This window comes from Electrona antarctica (assembly GCF_951216825.1).
Source record: "Electrona antarctica genome assembly, chromosome: 5".
NCBI lineage: Eukaryota > Metazoa > Chordata > Actinopteri > Myctophiformes > Myctophidae > Electrona > Electrona antarctica.
Genome location: NC_136810.1, coordinates 30,645,134 through 30,669,697, shown reverse-complemented (window position 1 = coordinate 30,669,697; position 24,564 = coordinate 30,645,134). Strand labels below are relative to the sequence as shown.

The 24,564-nt window shown below is 44.3% G+C and overlaps 1 protein-coding gene across 1 annotated transcript; it reads right to left on the bottom strand.

The window, feature by feature from the left end:
- Positions 1-22,634, bottom strand: LOC306924113 (uncharacterized protein). The gene is made up of 6 exons (XM_079502464.1): positions 22,361-22,634; positions 7,766-7,810; positions 5,474-6,154; positions 1,916-1,996; positions 1,008-1,083; positions 1-235 (listed from the first exon to the last, which is right to left on the bottom strand). The coding sequence occupies exons 1-6, from the start codon at positions 22,428-22,430 to the stop codon at positions 19-21; spliced, it is 1,170 nt and encodes a 389-aa protein (XP_079358590.1). The 5' UTR covers positions 22,431-22,634; the 3' UTR covers positions 1-18.
- Positions 22,635-24,564: the final 1,930 nt, after the last annotated feature.

The following is a 24,564-nucleotide window of genomic DNA, read 5'->3' as shown; positions in this document are numbered from 1 at the left end:
CCTTGTAGCCGGCGTTCACTACAGCTGTTCTTTATCCGGTGACTCTTCTAGTGTGATGACGGTGAACTCCTCTGTGTTATTTCCATTCTCCTGGATCTTCTCCTTGTTCATCAGGGTCACCATCTCCTGTTCTCTCTCCTCAGCACGGGCGCTGGCTACGGAGGATGACGCCGCCCCGTTGCCCTCACTGCCATCTTTGGCTGTGATCATCAGGGTCTGCTGCTTACCACACCAGCTGCAGGAAAGATGGTTTAGTTCAGTGTTTCTCAGCACCCGCCCACCCATATTGTGGGTGTAACGGAATTTTCCAAACTTCCTCTACATTAGTAGTCTAGAATAAGGAATTCAAATGACATACAACAAGCTTTGGTCCCATGTAAGTCTGCATCCGAGCAGACTTGAGAAAGAGTGGCCCTCCACAAAATTCACTGACAAAAAAAGATTACTGAATCAGAGGTGGCTCAGGGGTAGAGTGGTAAACGCAAGTTTGCCAGTTCGAACCCGGGCTCCCCCAGAGTTAGTGTCGAAGTGTCCTTGAGCAAGACGCTGAACCCCTAATTGCTCCTGATGTGCTGGTTGGTGCCTTGCATGGTTTCCGCCACCATCGGTGTATGAATATGTGTGTGTCTGAATGGGTGAATGTAATGCACAATCTATGTAAATCACAGGATTTACATAGACACAGGATAAAGGCACTATTATAAATGCACCATTTACCATTTAGACTACTACGTTTGGACAATTCCTTTGCACCCAAAACATGGGTGTAAACAGCTTAGTGAATCGGGCCCATATAGTGACTGATGTAGCCTGGCCACAAGGACACTGAGATCCACATTGGAGTCACGCAATTCCCATGTGAATCCTGAGATCCACATCATTTGATTTTTCAGTAACAAATATGCTAACAAATGAGCAAATGCCACATGGAAAGACAGGTGTCAGGTCCTGCTGTTGAACAAATGCTGTCCAAAGCAAAATGCAGCTGATTACAGTGACAGATTTACCTTTTTCTTTTGGCGACATAGAACGTAGCGAGTAGAACGGCAAGCACGGCCGCTATCACACCAACGATCCACCAATCTGGAAGACATAGCAAGCAATTACTCATTTCTATTAAAGTAACATATCCATTAAATCTATTCTAGAGCACGGAACCATTAAGGAACAGCCAGCAATTACTCAACATTAGCAAAGAAAAACAGTGGATGTGGGTGTAATACATTTTGTAATAAATACACGTCATTATTGGTAATGAGTGCATTTTCTATCACCTTTCTTCCCCCCACTGTAATATGTATGACATTCAGGGTGTTAGAAACAGACTGCATTTGGTCCTGTGTGACAAAATACTTGAGTTCAATTATGAAGTCTACGATCTGTAAATATCCTGGGCAATTTTTATTAGGGCTGCCATAAAAAATTAGGGTATTGGATCCTAGAAGAGCTAAGCTACTCAATAAGCTTCTCTGTGTAGCTAGAAAATGCATTTTGTTCACGAAACACCTCCATCAGTAACTCAGTGGTATAGAGAAATCTATAGAGTTCTTCCAATGTTGCCAAATTAAAAGAGAGAAAACAACTTTATGAATATTTGGTGGCCACTCATAGATTACTTGCCCAGGGATCTATCTACTCTGATTTATAAAGGAAGTGATTCATTGGATTGGAGAGCCCCAGCTGTACTCTTGCAATTTGCCTTTTGATGTGCCCATGTGTGTTGTATGTACTACAGATATCTTTTATGAATATCTAACTGTATTGTGTATCCATAGTTCCATGATGATGTGCTGCTTGCCCCTTTCTTTTTGTTTTTTGTTTGTGTTTGTATACATTTATGACACTGTGAAAGCTTAAAAATTCAATACAGATATTATAATTAAAAAGAAACAGACTGCATAATGGGTTCACTGACTTGATGGAGTCGTTTTGGCCTCCGGTTCAGCGGGCGGTTCGCTGTCAACAGGACTCATCCTCCCCTTGGGCTGCACTGGGGCTGCAGGGGAAGAAGACAGAAGGGACAATCATCAATCAGACACACTCCAAAAGGGAAGCACGCACATCTCAGAAAAAGTTGACGGGTGCTGAACAAAAATATACACACAGAAAAAAGGTAGGATGTCCACACACCATATCTTGAGCTCCCAATAAGTTTATTTAGAAGAGCAGAATCAACGTTTCGACCCTTCCGGGTCTTGAAGGGTCGAAACGTTGATTCTGCTCTTTTAAATAAACGTATTAAACAAATTAAATCAAGCCCAAGCATTATTTAACTGAAATATACGAGTGGTCCAGAGCCAAAAGAGTTTTTCTTTCCTCATTTCTTTTAGAACCACTGATCTATTCCCCCCTTTTTCCATTCTCTTACTTTATCCAACCGTTAACTGATATACAGTAGGCCTACTGACAGAGCAGACACATGATGACATGATTATAGTATACAGGCACATTTCCTAATGATGACTGAATCAGGTGAGCAGGTACACGCTTACCCTTCTGAGATTCTATCTCCCTTTTCTGTGAAATTTCTTAACCTCATACTTCCCAGTAACTGACAGCATGAACACACTTCCACGGAACAGTGCACAAAGGTTCACTGCACGCTGTTCCTTGGAAGAAATATACAAAATCTTTGCTTGCTACATTACTAAATGCATGGTCAGGGACCACATGTAATACCTTCACTGACCACCTGTTGAAAACCCATGTTCTATATAATGAATGCATAATGTGTTTATTGTCTCTTTTCTTCATCCATCACCTAAAGAATGTGGGCTAATCTTCAAGCTTATATTTAAATGTTGAGAAAAGATTAATTAGAACTAGAAATTCACTCTGCCAAGGTGCCAATTTACGCCTTGCACACAAGTATCACGATCACCAAACGTACCTTAGTTACGTCATCAGGAATGGTGGTCCCTTATTGGCCAGTGTACAACACCGACATACGGGTGACAACACTGACATACCCAGCCGACCACAGTACTTGCGCGCTCTGCTTGCGCAAGTAATAAAAGCGTCTATATTTCCCTGATTCTGATACATAGAAAAAATATATATATTTCTTGCACTATTGAATCGTTTGTGTCAGTTTCTGGGCTGTACTGATATTTACTGTGCTGTACATTCACCTAGCCTAAATAATTCTACTTACTACCCATCTACAGTAGACTACATAAGACTACCAAGAGCCTGCTGCAGGGATGCAAGATAAATGACCGGTGTGTCTGCATGCTATTACAGCAAAGAGGGAGAGTGGAAAAAAGAGGAAATTAGCAGTAGCACTATAGGCCCCGTCACCCAGGCAACAGTTGGAACCATTTTACTACCATTAGCTGCCTGTCACCATGCACCAATCCTGTCTATCTAACACTAGGGGGCGTGCTGAGCTCTGAAAGTTTCTTTAGTCATGCTGAAACTTGTTGCATGTGACTGGAAGGGTGTGCTGCTGTTTCTCAGAAATCTTTCCTGTATTGTAAAACTTGGATGACATCAAGTGGTTTCATACCACAAACCTGTATGTTTAACTATGGTATGTACATATAGCTAATTTTGAGGTTGGGGTTAGTGTTCGGGGAATGCCACTCATTTTTAACATTGAACTATGTCATTACGGTAATATACCTTAGAGTTATTAAATGTTTATTTTTTGTGTGGCTTTCGCCTTTATTTTATATTTTTTATGGAGGGACAGACAGTAGGCTGACAGGAAATGGGGAGAGAGATGGGGGGATGACATGCAGTAAAGGCCGTCGGGATCGGGAGTCGAACCCGCGGAACACTGCCAGACTGGATTACCAGCCAACGTGCCTGGACCGCTGAGCCACGGCCCAGGCCTACCTTAGAGTTATTGTGTGGAAATACAAAAACACGTCGTCCCCCCTCTGTGTTGCCTAGAACTGGAGTATAGATTATTGGGTCATGTGATCAGTGACATACGTAACGGAAGGTGAATTCTTTGGCCTGCACAGAACACCTTCCCTATATGTCTCTGACTGATCACATGACCCCAATAATCAATTCTCCAGTTCTAGGCAACACAGAAGGGCAGGACCTTTTTCTGATTTCCACAAAACAGCTCTAAGGTATATGACATAGTTATAGCACAATGTTGAAAGTAGCCAGTCATGTTCTGAGAGGACAATATAGTACTGAAAGGATAACCCATACTATATGTTATTTAACCACATGAACCCTAGTGTTCCTATTCCTTGCACATCATAATAGGCAACATTCCACAAAAGTAGGTGATCTACAAGCTCTCAACACAAAGTGCAATGCAACATGTTGTGAGCTTGGGAATCGGGACTTTTCGGCATTGATTTGGTGTAGGGGAAAAAAGGGGGCCAAGGGGGCTCAACAAAATAAACGTTTCATTAAAGGACCACTTCACCACTTTTCAACCTATCTTCATATAATAGGTCCTCACTAATCATGATAAAATGGCACAATTTTGTGTCTCATAGGAGTGCTGTGGGCATCATCAGTGACATCATCGATGGGGAATCCAAGCTAATAGAAACTGTCCTGAAAAGTTGCAATGCGATAATGGAAGCCATCGTTCTCACGATAATAAAAATCTAACATTTTTGTAAAAAAAAATCTTGTTTAAAAAAAATCTGCCTAACGATGATGTCACTGGTGGACGGGTTTCTGAACTGCCGACAGTCCTCCTATGAGACACAGACTGAGTAGAAAAAAATGTACCATTTTATCATGATTATTAGTGGACCTATTATATGAAGATAGGTTGAAAAGTGGTCCTTTAAACATTTTATTTTATTGAGCATGTGAAGACAGTGTGCATTAATTCCTTTATTCAAATCTACGTAGAACAATTATATTGATAAAGAAGGTCCTCATTTCCCCCATCAAAAAATAATCACTTACTGTATTTTCCCCTACAACCACATTATTGATCCACTTTGATCAGAGGAACATTTTATAATCATTATGGGTGCTTAGAGGGAAAGAGGCAGGAGATTTAAGGCATGCCGGCACACGCACACAAACACACACGCACACATGCACGCACGCACACACGCACACACACACACTATATCAATATCAACGGACTATAGAAAGCAACGCTCATAATTGCACCCATGTGCTGTGCCCCAGCTTGACCTGTGTAGAGAGCACAGTGGTCCACAGTGGCACAGTAGCACAGAGAGTAGTGGTCCACAGCAACTGTTCGTGGCCTTTTGTAAACCTGCCAACCTCAGCTGATATTTTTAAACTAGGAGTTGAGTCCATATAGCATTATGCTCTCCAAGCATATCTATAGATATGGCAATTTCTGTATTCAAGCTGTATGCAGTAGGCCTTGGTCTTGAACCATGCATTACCTTCTCCTATTTAAATGTTATTTTAGGATGCCTAAACCCCCACTCTTTATCCTTAACCACAGCCTTGGCTGGAACATTTTGAGTTTTCAAGCGTTATCCATGTCTCATGTCACCGCAGCAGTTACCTTTTGTGCCGTCGGCAACGCCAGGTTGTACCGCATCCTGCGCTGGCGCCGCCGCCTCTGTCGCAGGCTCCGCCGCCTCTGTCGCAGGCTCCGCTGCCACTGTCGCAGGCTCCGCCGCCTCTGTCGCATGCTGTGGCGCATCTGTTGCATGCTGTGGCGCATCTGTCGCAGGCTCTGCCGCATCTGTTGCATGCTGTGGCGCATCTGTTGTCTGTGCAGCGATGGCGGCTTCCTCTGTGGGGTTCGGAATCATCCCGGACCCTGTGGGCTCTTCTATCTCTATCACCGGCACAGTGTGGTTGGTGGGTCCAATGGCACTGGTCACATTCCCTTCACCCAGTGCGTGGTGGTCCTCGGTCAGACCGGTGTGTGTGGCCTGCGTGGCTGACAGGTGCATTTCCTCCACCTCTCCGTGAGCCTCGGCCGCCGTGGCCATGGCCTCCACTTCATGGTCACCAGGGGCCAAAGAAGGGACTGCCGGAGCATCTGTGGCATGGACCACCGGAGAATCTGTGGCATGATCCGCCGTCTCAGATGTGGCAGCTTCAGGTGCTGAGGCTTCATGTGCGGAGGCTGTGGCCGCTGGTTCTGCATGCTTGTCAACTTCTGTGGGGTCTGGTGTGTGCTCCTCCTCAATAGGTGAGGAGTGCTCAGGATACTCATGGTCAGACGAAGGGTCAGCTGTTCAGGATATAGACCAGATCAGGGTTATAGTAGGTTGCAGTTAGGTAGCAGTGGAGAAATTGTGTTGTTAAAGTGAATGGCAGCGACAGATTGAAGAGAATAGCTTTTGTTTGTTACCTAGGTTTGTGACAATGCCCCCACCCCCACCCACCCCTACCTGGATATTGGTGTGGTTGGTGGGTCAGTAATGCAGTTATGTAAAGCTGACATCAGCCGTGTTGTCGTTTTAGTTTTATCCCCAATTTCAGTCATTGCCTAATTCCCTCCGTGTACATATGTAGTTCCTGTCTCTGCGAACCCCTACTGGTGGAGGGTGATGGTGCAGGGTGTAGACAACCTCTGCACACTTCATCCTTGTGAGGCACAAGGGTGAAGTGCGCAGAGGTTGTCTACAGTGTGCAGAGGAACTAGCCTTCCCACTTCTGCTCGAACAGGCACTCTGACGAACCTGTAGGAGGCGCTAGTGCAGCAACCAAGACCACGCTCAACTGCCAGCCCATAGGGCAGGGTGTATTTGGTTTAAAAATATTTGTACACCGTCAGAGTGTACAAAGTGTACACTTCAATTAACACTCAGCATTGTACAAAGTACTGTACTGTAGCTAGAAGCAGGGCTTTGGGTTAAAGGTTGTACTGTACTTTATTGTTACATCTTGTGTACAGGTAGGCCTACATAAGAGTAAAACTTTTTTTTAGGCCTACAGACAATGCAGCAACAAAGATAACATAACATTCAAAACAAAGAGCATAACATTCAAAACAAAGAGTGTAAATATAATAATAGTAACATATGTACAGTATCATGTGGATGTTTTCCCTAGGAGCAAAGTTAGGTTAACTTTTTGTGAACAGCTTCACTGTAGGTTATGTAATTATGTTCCATATACAACACAATTTAGTTTAAGAAGGAGCAATTCCACATATACAGCTAATCTGTGTGGTTCATGGACTGGTGATGAAGAGCACCATGTCAGGACCAGGTGAGCAGGACAAAGGACTCTCTCTCTCTCTCTCTCTTTGAAATAGCTTGATGCTTTCTCAGTCCCTCAGTCAAGTTCCTATTGTAGGTGTTCATGCTGTGTTCATTTACTCCTTTACATTAAAGATTTGACTGTGTACATGGATGGGAGTTTGAGTTATCTCCTGTTATTGTCCCAACTTCATACAGTATATGGCCAACAAAAAAAAGAACCGAAGCCTACATTTTCCTCAAAGCTCAATTTGATAACTTTGATATAACGCTGGATATAAGACGTCCTGTAATCAGTGTAATGCACCATTAAACATATAATAGATATAAGACGTCCTGTAATCAGTGTAATGCACCATTAAACATATAATAGATATAAGACGTCCTGTAATCAGTGTAATGCACCATTAAACCGAGAGGGAACAATAGCAGGTGTCACTGGTCCATTTATCTTCGCTTTCTTTCACTGAGTTGCTTTTACTACTACAGCTTGAAGATCAGCTATTTCCACTAATTGTCATACGACAAATGATATAGGGTAAAGTGGATCAAAAGTGCTATACAAATACATTGTATTATTATTTCATGAACTCTGAAACTCACGGTAATTGATACGATTAATGCATGACTTAGCCTACCTGGTGCATGGGAGTTGAATTGTGCTTCCACACTCGTAGTTGGATCTGAAATGATAAATAATACAGATTAAGTAATCATACATTTTATTTATAGTACATTTGAAAAAATCTCAAAAAGTAAAAAACATTTGCATAAATTAAGCAGTTAAGCAAGTTTATACAGGGACACATGAGTCTTGCACGACCCAGCTGTAATGATTGTATCAATCAGCCTAGCTTCCTTGCCTCATTGGGCGCAAGCACACCTTCGCGTCACAAAACATCTCATCCATGAATTGCCCAATTTGGGACATACACATAAACTTGACCTGCCACATCAGTGCCGAGGCTGTTTTCTCTTGGCTAGCTGTATGAATGTGCATTACATTCACATTCATAATTCGTAATTCTTTATTTACCCAGGGAAGTAGCTGAGCACAGGTGCTCATTTTCAGCAACGCCCTGCACATAGAAACACGCACGCACGCACGCACGCACGCACGCACGCACGCACGCACGCACGCACGCACGCACGCACGCACGCACGCACGCACGCACGCACGCACGCACGCACGCACGCACGCACGCACGCACGCACGCACGCACGCACGCACGCACGCACGCACGCACGCACGCACGCACGCACGCACGCACGCACGCACACACACACACACACACACACACACACACACACACACACACACACACACACACACACACACACACACACACACACACACACACACACACACACACACACACACACACACACACACACACACACACACACACACACACACACACTCTACCCCTGAGCCACTGCTGCCCATTTATGTCTGCTGATTCAAGCTAAAAAAAATACATCGCATGGATGCACCTGGGACGTATCCTCAGTGATGTATCCCAAGGTCATCAGGGTTTCGGGTCTTCCAACATCATACCCCTCACTCAGGTGACCCAGCCGGGGTGATCAAGTCCCGACTTACGTCCCAGTATAGCTACCCTTGATCAGTCCCATTAGGGAAAAACCAGGGCGACACAATCCGTTCCTCCGGAACTACTCTGCCGATCAATTAATCAAAACTCTGTGGGTTGACTCCTGTCCGGGCCCCTGTATACGTCTCACCAGTTCCACTCCTGCTCTTAACTAAATATGAATGTCAATGAATTGCTTATGTATTGCTCAAACGTGTAAACCAATGTTTAACAGAAATTCTCGTGTTCATGGCTCTGAAGTAAACTAGAATTCAATCGGTTTTCACACATTTGTACTCCACAATGGATCACAAAGGAAATACTGTAAGCTCTCAAGCTTTTTGGGTTGTTTTATCCTCCTGTCAGATACAAGAGGGAAAAGGGGAGGGTGCCAAAGGATAGACTCGCTCAACTAGGGTTTAACCCATTAAGACCTGAGGCCAATTCTACAGATGCCTACTAAATCAGTAGCTCTGGTCCATAGCCTTCTACTGCTTCAGTAGAAGGCTATGGACCAGAGCTACTAAATCAGTAGTTCTGATTTTTCTTTTTCATGAGGACCCCCAAATTTATATATGGCTGCGGTCCCCCATCTGAAAATGTTTTGTGCCAGGGACCCCCAGAAGAGAAGATTTGTGTTAAAAAAATGCAAACACATTTAAATTGTTCTAAAATAGCAGATGTACAAGCTGCCACGAAGCTTGTTTATCTGCTATTTTTGAAAACCACTGTTCTAAATCCTAAGAGGTTTCTGGAAAAAACTTACAGTATGTTTCTATATAACTAAATTCTAAAATGATACAGATGCTTTCCCGGTTTTAACAGGTTAAGCATGAATATTGTCATATTGGGCGGATCTTTAAAAAAACGGGGGGAATGGCTTCTTCTTTTCCTGAGGGAGAAAAATGAGCTAAACCCAGTCGAAATAATTGAATGGTATGAAAGTCGGCCGCATATTCCTCTTCTGTAGTGGAATGCTCATCAATAGTTAAACAAGACAGAGCGCAACTATGACCAAGGCCCTGTGTTACACAATCATTAAAGGGACATTTCACCGTTCACAGTAGCACAATTTGAAGTTTGCACTCTGGCCAGAACAATAATGTAGTCTATAATAATGTGTGTTTGACTAGTATAGGGTTTGACTGGATTGCTGGATTACTACAATGACCATAATCCTAAAATTAGCAAGGAATATCACCTCTAATACTAAGCATGTGTTGTATGGAGAATATAGGTTGCTACCTTCAGGAAGGATATATGGTGTACCAGCATACAATAAGGTCAGACTAAAGAGGTCCTTTGTCCACCAGTCGACCTTGAGGCTTAATCAGGAGTTGTAGTAGCCACAGGATAATCTAAGCGGTGGATATTGCTCTTGTCTTCATGTCTTTATGTATGTAAATTGTCTTGTTCTTTGTGTTATGTCAAATGTGCGTATATGTGTTCTGCATACTTGGCTGCTGTGTCGCAAGACAAATTTCAGTGTGAACTGACAATAAAGTACTATATCATATCATATCATATATCATAATGCTTTGGTGTACCTTGTGCAGAGGGGGAGGGCTGTCTTACTGAGACAAAATATAGCCCAGGAAGGAAGTGAGACCAGTGTCTGTGACATCACAGACACTTCTTCTTCTACTTATCTAAAACACATATTGCCCACATAAAAACACCATAGGAATGTGTTTCTTGTCTCCCAAACATCATTAAAGATGGAGTGTCAAGAGTTTTGTACTACATTAGACGCCTTGGTGTGGTTAAGTGCAATGAGGTCTTCACTTGGTATTTAGGGTTTCTTCCTGGAGGCTGAAACCTTGACAGTCAAACGTGTCAATGAAAAAAACGGTGATATAGTGACATCACAATATCATCCCCTCCCCTAACACCTCCCCCTTTATCATACAACAACAGCTGTGGGTGCGGCTTCAGTTCAGGTGGATCACCACCACCCACCAGGCAAACCAGGCATACTTTTTTCAACATTAAACTATGTCATTAATATTCCTTAGAGTGTAGTCTAGAACTAGTTAAATGTTGAAAATGAGTGGTATTTCCCTTTAATGAACTAGTGGGCTTGTCTACATTTTAACAAATACTGTACACTTTATGAAATAAAGCTTCTTCCTTATATAATAATAATACCTGTTGATCATGTTTTAGGGTGGAAAGAAATCACAGCACTCCATCTTTAAATCAAGATCTGGTTGCAAAAGGCATGGGCCTTTAAGCTTCATTTAGCGTATAGCCTAATCCATCGCTCAAGAGTTACAACTCAATACAACTCAATACAAAAACTGTCAACTGTGTGTGGACGACACAATAAAGCATTACACTTGTTTACAAGAGGGTCCACCATTTTCAATTCATCATAACATTTAGAGACGTAAAAAGGGAAAAAATATATATACATTGAGGGGAAAAAGGGGTGGGTGGAGGATTCAGAATTTACTGGGCCAGTTTGAATTGCAGCCGTCCGTAGGTGCCCTTTGAGGGCGGTTTTGAAGGAGTCAAGGGATTCGCATGTCTTAATGACTGTTGGTAGGGCTTTCCACATTTTGGTGGCATAGGAGCGAAATTAATTTAAATTAATTTATTCCCTTGTTTGTGCAGAAATCTGGGTTGCACATGGTTTGTTGAACTCCCTCTGGTGTTGTGGGTGTGGAGCTTGTTGTAGATCTGATCTTTTTGGCAAAGGTCGTACTATACAGAGTAGGAATGAGGCATGCATTGACCACATTAAATGCCTCATTGAACGTGGTCATGCCAAACAGTGGGTCAGGATCCAGGTTTGGGCTGTGGACCCACTGCTAGTCAGCTATAGTGTCAAATTGGCTATTTTTGTTCTACACAAAGACTAAATTCCCATTGACAATGAATGGAGAATTTACGTCATGTGTAGACGAGCAAATCGGCTATTTTAGCGCCTCGTGACATCATGCCTCCATATATGGTCATGCCTCGTGACATCACGCCCCCATATATGGTCACGCCTCGTTACATCATACCTCCATATATGGTCACGCCTCGTGACACGTCACGCCACCATATATGGCCATCTCCATTATGAAGATCACGACACTGACCTCATCTAACCCTGGATAACCATACATGCAGAAGACTGGATCATCACCTACATCTGCATATACGGAGCCGGCCAGCAACTCTACATCTGACCTCAAACTCTTAGATCTCCAGAGCTGACATGTTCTGACATTCCATATGTTGATCCTTCCTGTTCTGACATGTTGATCTGACCTCATCAAACCCTGTAGACTCAAGACATGCGCCAGTACAGAATTAATTCCATTATCTGTGTCCCTTTTATGCCCATATATGAAGTTCTTTGTCAGGCATGCCCAAATATAGAGTCTATGCAGATGTCACAACACCATTGTGATGTCATAACAACCATTGTGATGTTAGAACAGGCCAGCTCCATATATGGAGATATAGGGTAACCCTGGAAGAGGCATTGGCTATCCGATGGACTCGACACCGGGCACTGCATGTCAAATTTGAACGGTTTTCGAGTTACGTGGATAACAGACGTACGTACACACGTACACACGTACGTACACAGTACACACAGAGACTTGGTGCATTTATAGATAATAACTAGACCGGTGATATATATATACTGTATATATATACAGCCATCAAAAATATCTTCTGGCGGTGAAACAAAATTAAAATTCAGTGTCAGGCTAAGATCTACAAGCTCACAATGTGGCGCGGCCACCTGCCAGTGTCCCATATGACACTAGGGAGAGACTCAGTCCCCTGAAGCATGCAAAGAGAATAGCCAATATACAAGCTCACTATGTGTTGCGGGGGAACCACAATGGAAATTAGCTTTAAGCTTTTTTTCGCGTATTATCCGTTTGATGGTGGTGTGTAAATTACTAAATGTTTGTTTTTACATATAAAAATTGTCAATCAACATCTTAATCAATGAATCCATGAGCTTGTAGATTCTCTGTGCACAACACTGGCACCCACCCACGTTTAAAACACCCTTGAGATAGAGCATGTGCCACGCTGACTCTGTCTCCACAGAGATATCGCCATGGTTTCCCCCTGAATATACAGTACAGCAAACAGCAGTGTGAGAATGTTAGATTTAGTTTTCATAACAAGAAACAGCAGCTTGATTCACTGGAGGGGAAATATCAGAGCAGTAGGTGCTAACCAAACATGCATACATCCCATCAGATAACTACAGGTTTTGTCCATGTTCGAGCACATTGGCTCCCCTTGGTCGACTATTTAACGGAGAACTTCCAAAATAATTTAAGCTAAAGAGTCTCACTCAGAGACAGGTCAAGAATAGCAAGCATCAAGTTTATACTGTAAAATGTATATAAATGCAAAGATTGAAGCCTATACCTTTTTGCACTCTCACATATAACATATAACTGGATTAATTGCTCTAAAAAGACAACATTTTCCAGACAATAACTGGCACACAGTTCTTGACAATGGTGTCATTCTTCCATGTCCATTTATTTGGTTAATTGTTTAGACATGAAGAGAGAAGGCACATTTGTAGGGAAGCTTGTGCACTTCTTTTGATGTGTCAACTTTCAAAGCCATCACTGGGCAATACAGAAAGCAACAAACGGACACAAACTGCAGCAAGGAAACCCATCTCAACACCAAGGATAAGATAAATAACAGAACTTCAAGGCTAAGATCATTATTGACAGTACCACCCGGTAATTACACTGTAAAGCTACCAGATGCAGCAAACACAATTTGGCTCTCATCATGATTCCTATGCAGCTTCAGACAAAATAGATATTATTGCATCAATGATGATGGTACTTATGTTTATTGGCTAGCTGTCATCTTAACCTTTAAGATATAAAATTAACCATGTTTCCATGGTTGTTCTTGTCAGCATTAATGGCACTTTGAATTTGATAAAAGTGAGATTATTTGAACACCTAAAACATAAGCAAACTTCCCCATAGGCCTTCTGCCTTTATGAGGTGCACTGACAGGAACAGGAAACCACTCCCTTCTGCCGTTAGAGGCAAGAAGGGAGGCGCACGCACGCACGCACGCACGCACGCACGCACGCACGCACGCACGCACGCACGCACGCACGCACGCACGCACGCACGCACGCACGCACGCACGCACGCACGCACGCACGCACGCACGCACGCACGCACGCACGCACGCACGCACGCACGCACGCACGCACGCACGCACGCACGCACGCACGCACGCACGCACGCACGCACGCACGCACGCACGCACGCACGCACGCACGCACGCACGCACGCACGCACGCACGCACGCACGCACGCACGCACGCACGCACGCACGCACGCACGCACGCACGCACACACACACACACACACACACACACACACACACACACACACACACACACACACACACACACACACACACACACACACACACACACACACACACACACACACACACACACACACACACACACACACACACACACACACACACACACACACACACACACACACACACACATGCCACTGACTTCAACTGTCACCAGTTGTAGCCTACTCAATCCCCCTAGTCAAAAAATCCTATAGGAATCCTATTAGAATTTGGAACCAAACTCCTATTGAATTCCAAAAGAAACCACTTGGAACCAATAGGATTGGTAAGGCACGCACGCACGCACGCACGCACGCACGCACGCACGCACGCACGCACCCTTATAGTGAGCATTTGAGACGAATAACAGTCTAAATCCACACTAATTATCCATAATGTATGAATTATGGATAAGGGGTCAGGACAGCTAGGCCTTTTCGGGGAGGGTTCAGAATAAATTATGGAGTTAGACTGTTATTCGTCTCAACTGCTTATTAATTCATTATGATCGAATAGGATTTTCGCAATCCTATTCGAATTTTTAAAAATCCTATAGGATTTTTTGACTAGGGCCAGTCGAAGTATAGATAGTGGTCAAATATCACACAGTGAAAATGTAAGTTGTGCAAGTCGTACTTGAGTTAACACTTGAACTTGTAAAAATAAGGAACTTTGAAATAGGGCTTGATTTCCTAAACACATTGACTACCCATGGACGGAGATCTCCGTCTTTTAATGTTTTATACAGTATTGATTAAGGTTGGTCGCGGTCCAAAGCTACATATGGTTAGCTCTGGAATGCTACCACGATCTAAACCCGAAAATCAAAATGGTCGCGGCCAATGGCCATCCACCCCCGGTTTGTTTTGATTTTTGACATGCTTTTATCTCAGATTCTAATCCCAGATTCCGATTATAATTAAAAGGAGCTTTGTTTAAGGCCGATCACGGCCCGTCGCTCATTTAACACGGACCTATTACGGACCTATTCGCCTTGAATAAGACACGGCTGAAAGACCTCGGCACGGGCAGGTTGAATGAATGAATAAAGTATAGTATAGTATAGTCAATGTGTAATGCATCAATTATATTATATTATATCAATTATATTATTATTATATTAATTCATTATGAATTAACTTATTTATAATAAGGGGACAAGTGAAAGTCAGGTTTTCAACTAAATGTACTTTGTTACTGTCCATCACTGACTGTCATGCACCACTCCACTCCAAGTCACAGTGTCTCCCCGAACCTCACAACAGCATCTCCTGATCTTACCCAGTAAGATCAAAGACAAACGCTGCTTGTCAGTGTTCTGAAAGGAGGCGAGAACTCATGAATCAGGGGTGCATTCTATTAGTATGCAGAGACAGTGGTCATGGGTGTCTTTGTAAAGTGCAGGAGCCTGCTAGGCAAAGGCGGCGACTCTACCAAAGACATTATTGTCACCTAATGGAACTGAAAGAACCAGGGCGATCATGGAGGGTCTGGGCTTGTACAGAGCCTGACAGAAATAAAGAACTTTAACACAGCAGGCTGCCAAAAAACTCCAGCTGCTCTCGTGCTCTCGCAGAAATAGACAGGCCTTCTGTTCCACTTTTTCTCTTTCTTGTTGTACCGCTCATTGGCAGCTATGAAGAACATTACATTACACACACACCCACACATGGACCCCCCCCCCCCCCACACACACACACACACACACACACACACACACACAAGGCTATTACGCCCATGGACAAGCATCCACGCAAATACACGGGACTAAAGATGCCTTCAGCAACAAGCAGTGTTGGCACAGTAAAATCATGTAAAACGTTATTTTAAATGTTCTGGTGACATCCCTTGTTTTGTTCACTTCACATGTAGTCCACTCTAGTGCATGTTTAGACCACTCTAGTGCATGTTTATACCACTCTAGTGCATGTTTAGACCACTCTAGTGCATGTTTATACCACTCTAGTGCATGTTTAGACCACACTAGTGCTTGTTTAGACCACACTAGTGCATGCTTAGACCACTCTAGTGCATCAGTAGACCACTCTAGTGGATATGTAGACCACAGAACTTCATCTACCGAGCCTTCGCAGTGACTGCCTCCCACTGGGGACAAGCTGTTCCAGAGCCTCGACCCCCCAGGCTGTGAAATATCTTGCCCCTAGCTCCCTACACATAGAGCTGCCCAGTCAATGGATATTAAGTCAATCTGTATTAAAGACAAATTCCTTCTGTCTGATCTTTAGTGACAGCTGAGCCTGGCAGTCCATGATCTTCCTTTACAGATGCCAATGTTTTGTTTTAGTTTCTATTTCAATTGTATTTTAACCTCTACAGCACTTTGGGTGTACCTGGTCATTTTAAATGCTTTATAAATACTTTTTGTGTTGAGTTGAGTTGAGATGCAGTACAGTGATCTATATGCAGTGCAGTGGTCAATGTATGGGGTCTATAGATGCAGTACAATGGTCTATAAATATGCAGTACAGTGGTTTATAGATACATTTCAGATGTCTATAGATATGCAGCACAGTAGTCTAGATGCAGTACAGTGGTCTCATACAGATATAGATGCAGTACAGTGGTTTAGATACAGCTATAGATACAGTAAAGTGGTCTCATTTTTACAATAGGCAGAAATTACACATTTGTACTGCATGTATAAAACGTCATGGTTCTTGCCCAAAACGGCATGAGATTGGCATAAATTTGGCATGTCTGTAAAGGGGAGGCTTGAAGGTATCCATGTAACCCATTTCCATTCACATATTGTGACAGCTAAAGGGACCTTTTGGAAAATAACTATGGCTGTTTCTCTCGCCAAAATGTAGTCAAATCAATTAGGTATTTACCCCCTTCCCGACAAGGTGGCATGACAAGGTTGGTCCCATTGGAAACCTGAGGTTGTCTAGAATCAAATGGTATCTCTATCTTTGGTCTATCTCTAAATTTGAGCGTGCCACAGTCTCCGAACGACAGTCTCGCCGGTGTTCCAGACAGCAATTTGGCAGGTCTAAAACATTGAAAAAAACATACTTTGGGGCATTTTTGTTCTTGGGATCATCAAAATCTGTATATTAGAGGTCCTATGGATCCCAAAAATCCAAACTAGAAAAAACAATAAGGGGGGTGCGCATGGATAGGGCTGTCCACTTAAAGCCAAAGAATCTATTAATCTGTCAGTTTGGAGTTGGACTTTGTCAACAAGACTTTGTTGACACAGACTTTGTTATGCTTTCCCCCCCCATGCACATCTCTTGTAAACTATATAACTCTTTCTTTATGTCAATAGCCAGTAGCCATTGTTATGTTTAATCAACATTAGCATGTGTACATTATGTCTCATGTACCTGCACATAGTCAAACGATTTAAAGTCCACTCATTCCAATTACAGGGCCTACAAAGAGGCCATTTGAGTGCCTGCTGCAAATGCTTGTATGTGGTAGCCGTTTCTCAGGCTCTCTCTCCTGTCTTTTTATGTTGTGTTGTGTATAATATATAGATATAAACAATAATTCTGATGTTCAGTTCTCAACCTCACCAATCTGAAAAGGCAGCAAACACAATTTTACAGATCTGTCGAGTTGATCAAAAATCGATTAGTCGACAAATTCCAAGGATGATTAGGCGACTTTAGAATTTATTTCGTTGAGGACAGCCCTACCAGCTACCAGGACGTACAGTCGTGCACTATGTTCTCACTGAACCTTTCTCATACGCCGCATACATGTGTGCACATTAGGCCTGTGACATCCTTTTATCCGCGGCTGGTTTGCATATGCCTTGTGACCGCGAGTGTGTGATAATGATCCAGTTCCTCGTGTTCTCTGGTTTCTCCTCCACAGAAGTTGCTCTGTCAGCAGGCATGTTATGTCTAGCCCTCACCTCACTGGTCACGGGTCCGTGGACCAGTGGGACAGGTGAAACATGAGATCCCCCGTCCCCAGCCCGAGAGCTTGCACATGTACAGACACGCGCACGCACACATACACACACGTGCGCGTGCGGAATTCACCTACCTTCACTACACCCACACACACAACCCACCTGAAGGTCACCTGAAGGAACCTCTCTAGCCTTTGTCCTTGTTTCCATTCTCTCTACCTCAAATGTCTGCTTAAGTACGTTCTTTTAAAGACGTCAGTGGTTGCCGGTGTCTATTTATTCGTTCTGTGTTGACTTGAAATGATTTAGCCCAGCTTTTAATCTCTAATCTAAATTGAGTGAAGGTCTCAGTGAATGAACTCACGCCCCCCAAATACAGATGATCCATGATAACAGAGACAGCTCGACCTCCAACACTCCTTTATAACAATCCGTCTTTCGGTTGGAGAGAAAGGGGAAAAAAAACTGCACACTTTGCAGCTTTCCCTGTTGAAGTCGTCCTTGCACTGTCTGTCAGTATTGTTTGTTTATTTTCGTTTCGAGGATCCGTTGCCGGGCAGACAATTTAACATTTATGAGGTTTCACAGATTTATCCCTTTAAACAAGCATACAACCTTTAAGATGACCCTGATGTTAGGACAAAGATGGTTGCACGTGAATGCTTTAAATGGATAGTTAACCCAAAATTACTTATTTTCTATACATTGTAGCCTTGAATTCATGGACATTTGTTTGTTTTTGTCTCATTCCCAAGCCAATAATTTGATGACTGGAGTCTCTGGTAGGAGACTCAATGGAGATGCCAGTCTCTGGTATGAGACTCAATGGAGACGCCAGTCTCTGGTATGACTCAATGGAGACGCCAGTCTCTGGTATGAGACTCAATGGAGACGCCAGTCTCTGGTATGAGACTCAATGGAGACGCCAGTCTCTGGTAGGAGACTCAATGGAGACGCCAGTCTCTGGTAGGAGACTCAATGGAGACACCAGTCTCTGGTAGGAAACTCAATGGAGACACCAGTCTCTGGTAGGAGACTCAATGGAGACGCCAGTCTCTGGTAGGAGACTCAATGGAGACACCAGTCTCTGGTAGGAGACTCAATGGAGACACCAGTCTCTGGTAGGACTAGGAGACTCAATGGACTCAATGGAATTATTGGTTTAGGATTGTGACAAAAACAAAAAAGGCGCTTTTACCAATCTCCATGTATTCAAGGCTCCATGGAGTGTATATAATCAATAGAAAAAAAGTCATTTTGGGGGTGAACTATCCCTTTAAGCCAAGACCACCTCAAAATGAACATCATCAACTTTACTTCCCATGATAATGTTTTTCTTCAGGAGATTATATATTTTTTTAAATCAAATGTATTTATTCTTTAGTGCTATGTGTTGTTTTGTTGTGATAGCTGTTCATCTTTAAAATGCTTTGAAAGCTATATGATTTAAATTAAAAGCAAACTACTTTGAGACTATTTGTTTAGAATTTGGTTAAACAAAGTCAAACTGACTGAATAATGGCAGGAGGATCCTCTGGTTTGACTCAACACAGACACAACTTAATACCATATTGACATATTGATGCAGGGTATAGCTACTAAATGTAGACTAATAGTTGAAGATTGGGTGAGCTGAGAGATTCCTGAGTTTGCCTCATGCACCACAGACTTGTATACATTACAGAGCTCTTTTCAGCAGCTTTCCCAGTTCCACAAAGACTTTAGTGTATATGAGAAGGAAAAGCAACGGCGAGGGGCGGGTGAACACTGAACAGGGTGACTGCTAGTGAGCAAAAAAAGAGAAGGCTCTAAGATGTAATTTATACGTTTAACTGCATTTTAACAGATGCAGCAGACATCTACACAGCGAAATGTGAATGTCAAAGTGTCTTAACTTTGAGTTTGACACTCAGGATTGTACTGTGCCATTCCTCGGCCATTAAAGATGCTTTTAAAATGCAGATCAGCGTCTGAGGTAGATGTGGGTCGAATGCTCTGAGCTACACACTACACAGTAAAATCCTCTGTGTAAATTTAAGTCACAGAATGTATGGAACCAAATGGAACCATTTGAACAAAACTCTGTATTACTGTCCAAAGTCTGCAGCCAATGTGTGATAGGCAGTGCAGTGTCATCGAGCTTTTAGGATGGTTGGTGTCTCCAGGAGGACACACTGGGTGTGTGGAAGGGGCGAACACGTGCCCAAGAGAGTCTCATGTGGCAGGAGACGGTGCTCTGGATTCTGTGCGGGCACAAGCCCTCTTTGTCATGTCCCGGTCCCACTGCACAGGGGCCCCCTTACTGACCCTCACCTTGAAACGTGACACGGACAGGTACAGGAGGGGTGGCCTCGCCAAGGAAGCAAATACTGCCACACACACACGCACGCACGCACGCACACACACACGCGTCGCACGCATGCGCCTGTGTGTGTGTGTGTGTGTGTGTTTGTTCCTTTGCATGGGGAAACTCAGCTCAAGAGGGTGGTCAAACTGGCTTTCTTAGAAGTGACAGTGTGCTTTTCTGCCCTTAGGGGAGGATCATCAAACATATTAAACTTTCAACAACAGGAAACATCATCACACATATTAGGATCATATGGGGTGGTGGCTCTCAACAGATCTTTTGATAATACCGCATTAGACATATCTGTCATTGAGAATCAACAAATACAGTAAGCTATTTGCTCAAGTTTGCTCAAGATTCAGTAATGCTATATGATTAAGGCCTAACTGTGGATAACTTTCAATTGCTTTGTCTCCAAAAAGTCACAGGATATACATTTTTATTAAGTGTAGTGTGTTTTTTATTATAAATGTACACGATCAAAGTGCCTTAACTTGCCGGTTCTGGCAGGATATGTCCATGCTTGGTCATATAAAAGATATGGTCAAAGTAATAGTCTGTTGATCTCATCTTGGTTACATGCATGGAAACATGGTCTCCCCACATCACGACGTTAGAGGAAACAGTCATGGATGTCAGGTTCAAAGACAAGGACAAAACACACACGTGCGCACCCACACACACACGTGCGCACCCACACACCCACACACCCACCCACCCACCCACCCACACACACACACACACACACACACACACACACACACACACACACACACACACACACACACACACACACACACACACACACACACAGAGAGAGTAAATGCAAAGAACACACAGACATCAGACATGCATGCAGACACGACACCTACAGTATAGTAAATACAGAAAACATGGCACTTTGTGCCCGAGGTTTAGCCAGAGGGCGAGCACGTGTTCCAAAACACAGCAGTGGAAGACCCCCCCCCCCCCCCCCCCCACCACCACCATTAACATATAAGCATACAGTTCATATAAGCTACCTAAGAACTCTCCACTTTGTTTTTTAAAGTGTGTAACATTTAGAGCATTGTAGGCTCGAAGCTGTTGGGCACAGAGCCAAAAAGACCCCCCCCCCACCCCCCATGAGACGAGTCAGACTAACCCAGACCTGTTTGATTCTACAGCAACTTGTCCGCAGGGACATATCGCTGCGAGCAACAAATCCAATCAAGATCCTTCCACGGATCGACCGACCGACCGCACCGCACGAGGAAGAACACAAAGACAAAAGAGGCAGTGAGGAAGAATGTAAGGTATAGAGCGACTGATGAGCGTCCTTTGTGTCAGAGAGTAAGAGCAGCAAGCGTGGCAGGCAGGCAGCACAGATCCCCACCGTCTGTCTCACTGACACTAATTGAAGCCATGGAGTCACTCACTCACTCTCTGAAAGCTACACTGACCAATCAAACAAAAAGAAGACGAAAAGCCCTGATATATCAGGCTCACTTGCCAGCGCATGAGTAACTGTGTGTGTGCCTGTGTGTGTGTGATAGAGAAAGAGAGAGTGTAGCAAAAGCACCAGTCTCCTTTGTGTCTATCGGCAGAGTCTCAGCCTGCCAGACGTAAGCCTGTCTGAGCTGGAGTCGCGCACGCTTGCTGTCTTGCCGGCATCAACTCATCCAGTCTACACGGGCAGCATCAGACCATAGCCTGTCTCACAGTGTCTTCTGGTCACACACACACACACACACACACACACACACACACACACACACACACACACACACACACACACACACACACACACACACACACACACACACACACACACACACACACACACACACACACACACACACACACACACACACACACACACACGCTCAAGTTCTCAAACCATGCTCAGCTCTAAGCCCCATAGAGCATTCTCCAAAGCATGCCTGGGTGTAAAAATCCTGTAACAAAGGAGTGTTTCCAGCCGGAGAGCAGATAGAATGAAACAACAAAGAGAGCTGTCCGTCTGGGCAGCGGTCAGAGAAACCCTCCTCACCTTCAGCGTGATGTTCCGACCTGGAGGAGGCCAGTAATCCAAAGGTGACCCACAAGAGCAGACTCCACATCCTGGGCAAAAAAGCGTCTGTCGAACGTCTGGGTTGAGTGGCCGGGAGAGGTGGTGTGTAAAAGGCTCTCCTGTATTCCTGTCTTCTTCTCTCTGCCAGGAGTGATGGGTGTGTGTGTGTGTGTGTGTGTGTGTGTGTGTGTGTGTGTGTGTGTGTGTGTGTGTGTGTGTGTGTGTGTGTGTGTGTGTGTGTGTGCGCGTGTGTGTGTGTGTGTGTGGTGCGTGTGTGTGCGTGTGTGTGTGTGTGTGTGTGTGTGTGTGTGTGTGTGTGTGTGTGTGTGTGTGTGTGTGTGTGTGCGTGCGTGTTTGTGTGTGCGTGCGCACGCGTGTGTGTGTGTCTGAAGGAGAGAAAGAGAGGGTGAATGAGAGAAAGAGAGAGAGAGCCTGGTGCTGTGCAGGGCGTTGCAGTGGGTGTCTGCTAGCTATTGGAGCTGAGACAGACTTTGCCTAACTTTTTGATTCTGTGTGTTTGAGAAAGACACAGCAGCCAGTGGCACACAGAGGGGGAAAGAGGGTGGATCATGCATGCTCACACCCAGCTGCCTCTCCCTCTTTTGCCCCCTCCCACTATACCTCCCTCACGCACTACACTCTCCCTCTCTACTCTCTTTCTCCCTCTCCCTGTCTCTCTCTTTCTCTCTCTCTCCCTCTCTTTCTCTCTCTGTTTCTCTCCCTATCTCCCCATCCCTCTCTCTGTCGCTCTCTTTTTCTCCCTCTCCCTGTCTCTTTCTCTCTCTCCCTGTCTCTCTATTTCTCTCCCTATCTCCCTCCCTCTCCATGCCCCCCTCTTTCTCCCTGTCTGTCTGTCTCCCTCTTTTTCTCTCTGTCTCCCCCCTCTCTCTCTCTGTCTCCCCCTCTCTCCCCGCCTGCCTGCCTCTGACTGCCCGCATGTTTCATGAATCATGAAGGTGGGGGCATAAAGGTGATGTTCCTCCGTATAGCTCCCCCCTGCTCCCCCCTCTCTTTCTCTGTCTCTCTCTCTCTCTCTGCTCAAGACAGCAGCAGTTCCTGAGAGTGCATCTGGTCTTTTGTCCACTACTCACTCCATTTTCAATTCATCTGATTTTCTTGTTTCCACTCTCTTCTTTAACCTCCCTCTCTCTCTGCCTCTCCGCCTGTCAGTGTGATATGCTATCCTTCAGAACAAGGTCACTTCCATCTTATATAAACATTTGTCTTCGACTGTCCAATGGATAACATACTATAATACAGTATGTACGACAGGGGGAAGAATAAGAGGATAGAATACCAACACCAATGCCAGTAAAGTGTGACTGGTTCACTGAGCTCTCAAAAAGCATACTGTACACAAAATAAACTAGCTCCAGCTAAATGAGCACGCAAATAGAGCACCTTGTTTGAGGGTATCTGCACCATGTGAAAGCAACCAAGTGTTTCTTTTGTAATGAGGTACTTCAGGCTTGGCTTTGAACACACAGTACATGAAGAGATTTCAAGTGCCCAAAACACTCTTCATGTGACCACCGCACTCTGTAGTGGGTCGCACACACCAAGACTGCAGTTCAAAACATTTATTTCATTTTGAACAGGGGACAAACGTTTCGGCTATCCAGCCTTCATCAGTGTGTCATACAGATGAAGGCTGGATAGCCTGGTGTGGTGCTAGTGGTGTGTGGTGGTAGTGGTGTGTGTGACCCACTACCGTTATTTATCTGAGGTGCCCAAACCACCCCACATGCATCAGGGGGCGTGGCATGATCTAACCCAACCATTTACTGCCAGTTGAGGTGCTTTGGCTCCTCAACTAAACATCCATAGAAAATGCTCTAATGGCGCAGCATGAAAACATTAAACAACACTCTGTTCAGCAGCGCTGCAGCCACGAGAAAAAGCGGTAAAGGACACACAAAGGACGACGACTAATGCCGTTCAGTCCCTCCAGATTAATATAGCTCAAGCATTCAGCACCTCTACTACTAGCTGTCTGCCACAGCCTGGCTTTCAAAAGGCTACACTGCACACTCCATCCCCACCATTCAACCCCTCACAGCAGATCAAAGATGGTAGCATTTTCATATTTGGATGTTATAACCAGGGAAGGTGACATCGATCACGAGGGTGTCCCACACGCACCTACATACATGGATGCACTAGAGAAAGATGCAGGGGCAGAT

Coding starts and splice junctions, on each gene's coding strand:
- LOC306924113 (XM_079502464.1), bottom strand. CDS start 22,430: ATGTGGAGTCTGCTCTTGTGGGTCACCTTTGGATTACTGGCCTCCTCC. Junction 1,084..1,915: donor GGCCAAAACGACTCCATCAA/GTCAGTGAACCC, acceptor TATGTCTTCCAG/ATTGGTGGATCGTTGGTGTG. Junction 236..1,007: donor TATGTCGCCAAAAGAAAAAG/GTAAATCTGTCA, acceptor TCTTTCCTGCAG/CTGGTGTGGTAAGCAGCAGA.